The sequence below is a fragment of the Triticum aestivum genome, chromosome 3B, assembly GCF_018294505.1.
Source record: "Triticum aestivum cultivar Chinese Spring chromosome 3B, IWGSC CS RefSeq v2.1, whole genome shotgun sequence".
Taxonomy (NCBI): Eukaryota; Viridiplantae; Streptophyta; class Magnoliopsida; order Poales; family Poaceae; genus Triticum; species Triticum aestivum.
The window spans coordinates 257,711,402-257,719,096 of NC_057801.1; the positions used below are offsets into that span (position 1 = coordinate 257,711,402).

The 7,695-nt window shown below is 50.7% G+C and overlaps 1 protein-coding gene across 1 annotated transcript; it reads left to right on the top strand.

The window, feature by feature from the left end:
- Positions 1 to 1,227: 1,227 nt before the first annotated feature.
- On the top strand, positions 1,228 to 1,728 carry LOC123065319 (uncharacterized; the record flags this gene model as incomplete). Its single annotated transcript, XM_044488646.1, has 1 exon — positions 1,228 to 1,728. A coding segment is annotated over one exon (501 nt), but the record flags the coding sequence as incomplete, so codon positions are not given.
- Positions 1,729 to 7,695: the final 5,967 nt, after the last annotated feature.

Genomic DNA, 7,695 nt, shown 5'->3' on the forward strand with positions numbered 1-7,695 from the left:
CCAGATGACAGGCCAGGAGCGGCAAGCGGCGCCGCACACAAGCCGACACATGACACACATAAAGATCCTCGCAAAACAGATGGCCCGGTCAGGTCCATTTATGGGCCAAAAAAGAGGGCCCCAGGAAGCAACACAACACGCCGAGTGTTCGAAGATAACAGCACACCTAAATACAGGGGCGCCGCACACCCACTATGTTTCACCGATGAGGTGTTGGATCATGAATTTCCAGCGAGATCCAAGCCCGGAAACATAGAGGCATACGACGGAACAACAGACCCCAGAGTCTGGATTGAGGATTACATCCTACACATACATATGGCTAGAGGAGACGATCTCCACGCCATAAAATATCTACCCCTCAAGCTCAAAGGGCCAGCTCGGCATTGGCTCAAAAGCCTCCCAGAAAATACCATTGGAAGTTGGGAAGAGCTCGAGGACGCGTTTAGAGCAAATTTTCAGGGGACTTATGTCTGCCCTCCGGATGCAGACGATTTAAGTCACATAACCCAACAGCCCGGAGAGTCAGTGCGCAAATTCCGGAACAGGTTCCTCACCAAAAAGAACCAAATAGTCGACTGTCCGGACGCCGAAGCCTTAGCAGCTTTTAAACATAACGTCCGAGACGAATGGCTCGCCAGACACCTCGGCCAGGAAAAGCCAAGAACAATGGCCGCGCTAACGAGCCTCATGACCCGCTTTTGCGCGGGGGAAGATAGCTGGCTGGCAAGATGCAGCACCAGCGACCCGAGTACATCCAAGATCAGAGATGGAAATGGAAAATCACGGCGCAGAAAGGATCAGCGCCGAAACAAAGAAAATGGCCCAAAGAACACGGCGGTCAATGCCGGATTCAAAAGCTCGCGGCCGAACAACAAAACACTGCCTCTTAAGGACAACAGTGACGAGCTATCCAACCTCAACAAAATTTTGGATCGGATATGTCAAATCCACAGTACCCCCAGGAAGCCTGCAAACCACACCCACCGAAATTGTTGGGTCTTCAAACAGTCCGACCGACTCAACGCCGAACACAAGGGGCTTGACACGCCAAGCGAGGACGACGACGAACCCCACCAGCAGAGAGCCGGAAAACAAAAGACTTTCCCACAAGAAGTTAAAACAGTAAACTCACTTCATGTGATTATACGGAACAATAGTGCGGCACCCGCTAAAGTACGCGTCGCACGGTCCACCCCAGCGGAATCCCGAGATTGGATGTCAAAACCAATTACTTTCGACCACCTGGATTATTCCAGAAGTATTCGAAACGCAGGATGGACTGCTCTGATATTGGATCCTATAATCGACGGACTACAATTTACACAAGTCCTAATGGATGGCGGCAGCGATTTAAACCTGCTATATCCGGACACAATCCGCAAGTTGGGGATAGACCCTATTAAAATTCGCCATAGCCGCACTTCCTTCAAAGGAGTGACGCCGGGCCCTTACGCCAAGTGCACGGGCTCCTTACTACTAGAAGTTGTGTTCGGATCACCCGACAACTTCCGTCGCGAAAAGCTAATCTTCCATGTCGCCCCATTCAAAAGTAGCCATCAAGCACTATTGGGACGTGAAGCTTTCGCCCGCTTTAACGCAATACCGCACTACGCGTCTCTTACACTTAAAATGCCCGATCCACGCGGCATCATCTCATTAAAAGGTTATTCAAGACCCCGGACAAGGCTAGGCGAGTTCGGCATACATAAAATAGGGGCTCCCTAGCCACATACCCCTTCACAAGGGGCTGCGCGTACGAACAATAAAGAGCCAATAAAAGCTCAACTTTATTCATTCATTCATACTTTGTTTTCAATACATTTTTTGCACGATTTCTTTTCAAGCTAAGTTCCTCTCTTTTACAGATGAACAGCGTGTACACCCGTCCAGGATACGGCACAACGGAGACACAGGCGCAGACGTGCAGCAGGGACCCGTGGCAAGGATTCTTTTCAGATTAAGACCCTGCGTAAACCTTTCTTACTGTCTCTTGTTGATTCACATCCCACGGTTTTTCACCATAACCGACGAGGAGGCTGGCGTTTTGGCATCGGCCGCGTCAGAAATTCTCGCCTGTACCTGGACACTAGGGGCTTAGGGCATTGTTCTGCCCGTTATCATAAAGACCGAATACCTTAGGGAGTGTTCGGCGTCTCGAGTTAGGCCTTATATGCATCAGCTCTGAATCATGTCTTTGGTCAAATGTTGGGTTTGCCCGGCTCCTGTGTTTTGCTGCCTTACGTTCCGTATCATCGGCTAACGCGGCACCAGGAGAACTACTGCGATTGTGCCCCGGTTCGGCCGGGCGAGCACCTCAGTAGAGAAAGCCGAAAACTGACTGTCATGATACAGCGAGAGACTGGTCAACCACTCGATCGACTATCGGAATGTTTAGAATTCCTCCACTTTGACGAAGGACCGTTTCCCGGTCAGGCACATACGCGCCCCGAATTCGGAGAGCGCGGTGCCCCTAGGGGATATATCGTAGCCCCACCTTCGAAGTCCTATGGCTAAGTGAAAGTGATAAAGCATCATAGTCCGGTTGCCTCGTTTGCTACGCTACCACCTCCTTCATAGGACCAAGACGTTGGATTAAGTGTGAAAATGCGCTATTTTGCAAACACCCCATGTGCATGGGGGCTGAAGCCGAAGACTGCCATCTTTCAGGTTATACACAAATATACATTAACGGCCGCACATGAGATATTTCAATACTTGAATGCACAAGTATAAAAAGCACTTATATTATGAATATCGTTTTACATATCATAAAGATCATTTGAACATGTAATTCTTTGAGCACTGCGACTCTATTGCACGAGCACCCCGCAGAACTTCCCCAAAATAGTGCTCGGCGGGTAATCGGCTCTCGTCCGAACCCCGGGTTGCAACATCGGTGGCATCCATCTCCATCCAGTATGTCTTCACACGGGCGAGGGCCATCTGTGCACCTTCTATGCAGGCCGACCGCTTCATCGCCTTGATATGCGGCACCGCCCCAAGGAATTGCTGCAATAAGCCAAAATAACTCTTCGTCTTGGGCCTATCCGGCCAGATATGAGCCACTACATCCGTCATGGCAAGTCCGGACAATCTATTCAGCTCAGCCCACTCAGCCAGCCGATCGGTCAACGGAAGTGAATGCTCCGGACTGTGGAATTGAGACCAAAAAAGCTCTTCCGTCTCGTGATCCTTTTGACTTCGGAAGTGCACAACAACATCTGCCGCACTCGCCGCTAAATCCATATAAGGATCCTCCGGACCCCACAGCTGGCCAAGCTGAGCATACTTCAGATCTGTGAACTTCCTGCGCAGCAGAAAGGGCTTGCCAGCCACAATGTCTCCGGCCTGACGCAACTCCTCCTTTATAGCCCTCATTGCAGAACGGGCATCTTTGGCTTCGGCGGTGGCCTTCTTCAGGTCTTCTTGTTCCGCTCGGCGTTCCTTTTCAAGAACCTCATAGCGGTCGGTTACATCCTTCAGCTTCACGACCATTTCGGCCATCTCCCCCCTGCTTCGGCAGTGAGCAGCCCTTTCGGCTTCTAGCTCTTCGGCCGCCTTAGAGGTAGCCGCATCACTCCTTCGGGCCTGCTGCTTGGCTTGAGCAAGCTCTGCTCGAAGGTCCTCCACAGTAGCAGCACCATCTTCATTAAGCATACATGTTGTAAGGAGTGAGCATCAGCTCCCTAACTAGGTGACCACGGAGAAACAACCTACCTTGTGACTCATCAAGTCGTTTATTGACCAGCGCGATGTCCGCATCGGCAACGTCGAGTTGCCGCTTTAGTTCAGCAACTCCATCAATTCGGCTGGCCACCGGACTATCCGCCACCTGTGTAGGAAAGGCGAGAATTAATACCTGAGATTATGATCCTCGGCACGCTGTCGCTTTCGACAACATACCGATTCTCAGGGGCTACTATCCATATAGGGCGCGCTTTATGTGTAAAACTGTCAAAAGGTATGTCATTTTTACGTACCTCAAACCCCGCCAGCAAACTTCTGACGGCATCATGCAACCCGCCCTCGGTGGATGAATTTCTTTCAATCACCTTACTCATCAATGTACGGTGACCTCCTGAGATAGAGGCCTTCTCAAGCAGATCCTTCAGCTCCCCCGGCCGTACACCAGTTGGCGCTGAACTCTCCGGCCCTGCCGGACTTGGGGATACCCTCCGTGACGACACCTCAGGGTCGTCCGCCCCGCCTGACGGTGCGGTAGATGGAGGCGTTTCGCTCTCCATCATCTCTGGACGAAGGTCCCCCGAAGACGAGCTCAGCTGAGAAGGACGGAGATCTAAACTACAAGGTAAAAACTTCGGTTATCCTCAGAAGCAAAAATAGGGATGTCTTTTATTACAAAACTCCCCTTTTTCTACTTACGGCTTGCTGGAGGGCTGATTCCTTGGGGGAGATAGTGCGGCCGGGGCTTCCCCAGGCGCAGGACCCTCTGGTGAAGATCTCTTCCCCCGCTTTGAGGCCTTGGCCTCCGGGTTTTCGGAAGCGGTCCTCTTCTCCCCCTGGAAGGAGGGATTCTCGACCCCCCTTTCTCGAAAGCCTCCTTGATAGAGGCGGTAGTTTCTCTGTTTTCCCCTTCGCCTTCCTCCGAAGGCGCAACCTCCAGCATCTTGACCAACACGGGATCCGGCGTGGTCTCCGGGAGGGGGGCCGGACACCGTATCAGTTTTGCTTGTGCTATCCACTCCTGTTCAGAGGACAATTGGTTAAAAGGCAAATCCAAGATATGCAAATGAACGGTATGTCCGGACACAGAGCTACTTACTTGTGTATCCGGGCGATTGCAGCTTAGGCCGGCGTCCTCGGTCAATTCCGGACACACCTCTTGTGATCCGAAGAACAATTTGTATATCCCCACGGGTGTCGTACCCATGAAGTGTTGGAGAACTCGTGGTCCCTCCGGATTGAATTCCCACAGCCGGAGAGGGCAACGTTTGCAGGGCAGAAGACGCCTAATCAGCATAACCTGCATCACCACGACCAGATTGATCTCCCTCTCTTGGAGGTCTCGAATCCGGCCCTGCAATAGGGGTACGTCCTTTGACGGCCCCCAGTTGAGCCCTTGGTTGACCCATGACATCAGCCGTCGTGGAAGGCCCGAGCGGAAGATGGGCGGCGGCTTCTGCCTGCTGCCCCTGGGAGCGGTAATATAAAACCACTCCTGTTGCCACAAGCCGAGCTCCTCCTGGAAAGAGCCCTCGGTCCATGGAGCATCGGCCCTCTTGCTTAACCGCCCCGCCGCACTCTGCTTGACGCCCCTCGATCATCTTCGGCTCCACGTTGAAGGTTTTGAGCCACAAACCAAAGTGAGGGGTAGTGCGGAGGAAGGCTTCGCAGATGACAATGAATGATGAGATGTGGAGGATGGACTCTGGAGCCAAGTTGTGGAATTCCAACCCATAGTAAAACATGAGCCCTCTCACAAAAGGATCCATCGGGAAGCCTAAACCCCGATGGATGTGGGACACAAACACGACGCTTTCGCCGGGCTCGAGAGTAGGAATGACTTGCCCTTTGCCGGGCAACCTATGCGAAATCTCATAGGTCAGGTACCTAGCTTCTCTCAGCTTTTGCACATCCTCTTCCGTGACGGAGGAGGGCATCCACCGGCCCTGTAGGTCGGAGCTGGACATCGTTGAAGGTCCGAGGCGCTCGAATCTGGGGCTCTGGGTGTTGGAACTCAAGGCGAGGGGTAGATTCGATTGAGGATTGGAGAAAAGAAACGAGCCTTGGTCCCATTATAAAGAGGAAGAATACCAAGAGCCGTCCCCGTGACCGTTTGGAACTCACCTTCGATAGAGGAGGCATGGCAGCAGGCACGGTTGGGTTACCCACGTCCTTATTGATGAGAATCCCGGAATAAGGGGAACACGATCTCTGCTTCGACAAGACATGCCAAGGAAACTGCTTCGCTAAATGCGCTGAGGTGGTATAATAAAAACGATTCAAGTAAAGGCTTGGTAGTGGCGTGACGTCACACCACAAAATACGTCAGCAGATTGAACTTGTGTACACATTATTCTCTCTACGGTGGTATGTGGAATTTATTTTACAGAGCCGGACACTATCCTGGTGTTCACAATCTTCTATGAATTATTCGGAGGAGGAACCCGCCTTGCAATGCCGAAGACAATATGCGCGCCGGACTCGTCGTCATTGAAGCCTGGTTCAGGGGCTACTGAGGGAGTCCTGGACTAGGGGGTGTCCGGATAGCCGGACTATCATCATCGGCCGGACTCCAAGACTATGAAGATACAAGATTGAAGACTTCGTCCCGTGTCCGGATGGGACTTTCCTTGGCATGGAAGGCAAGCTTGGCAATACGGATATGTAGATCTCCTACCATTGTAACCGACTCTGTGTAACCCTAGCCCTCTCCGGTGTCTATATAAACCGGAGGGTTTTAGTCCGTAGGACGAAAAACCTATTACAACAATCATACCATAGGCTAGCTTCTAGGGTTTAGCCTCCTTGATCTCGTGGTAGATCTACTCTTGTACTACCCATATCATCAATATTAATCAAGCAGGAGTAGGCTTTTACCTCCATCGAGAGGGCCCGAACCTGGGTAAAAACATCGTGTCCCTTGTCTCCTGTTACCATCCGCCTAGACGCACAGTTCGGGACCCCCTACCCGAGATCCGCCGGTTTTGACACCGACAGTTAGGATTACCTTAATTCTTCTTTCGTAGTTGCGGATGCTTGTGAGAGGTGTTAATCATGAGTGGTATGCTTGTCCAAGGAAGGGCAGTACCCAAGCACCAATTCACCCACATATCAAATTATCAAAGTAACGAACGCGAATCATATGAGCATGATGTAAACTAGCTTGACGATAATTCCCATGTGTCCTCGGGGGCGCTTTCCTTTATATAAGAGTTTGTCCAGGCTTGTCCTTTGCTACAAAAAGGATTGGACCACCTTGCCGCACCTTGTTTACTTTTGTTACTTGTCACCCATTATGAATTACCTTATCACAAAACTATCTGTTACCGATAATTTCAGTGCTTGCAGAGAATACCTTACTACAAACCACTTGTCATTTCCTTCTGCTCCTCGTTGGGTTCGACACTCTTACTTATCGAAAGGACTATGATAGATCCCCTATACTTGTGGGTCATCACTAGGCGCGCCCCCACCCTCGTGGGCCCCTCGTAGCTCCACAGACATACTTCTTTCGCCTATATATACTCTTATACCCTAGAAACATCCGGGGGAGCCACGCAACCACTTTTCCACCACCGCAACCTTCTGTACCCATAAGATCCCATCTTGGGGCCTTTTTTGGCGATTTGTCGGAGGGGGGAATCGATCATGGAGGGCTTCTACATCAACACCATTGCCTCTCTGATGAAGCGTGAGTAGTTTACCACAAACCTTTGGGTCCATAGTTATTAGTTAGCTGGCTTCTTCTCTCTCTTTGATTCTCAATACAAAGTTCTCCTCGATGTTCTTGGAGATCTATTCGATGTAATACTCTTTTGCGGTGTGTTTGCCGAGATCCGATGAATTGTGGATTTATGAACAAGATTATCTATGAATATTATTTGGTTCTTGTCTGAATTCTTATATGCATGATTTGATATATTTGCAAGTCTCTTCGAATTTTCGGTTTAGTTTGGCCTACTAGATTGATCTTTCTTGCCATGGGAGAATTGCTTAGCTTTGGGTTCA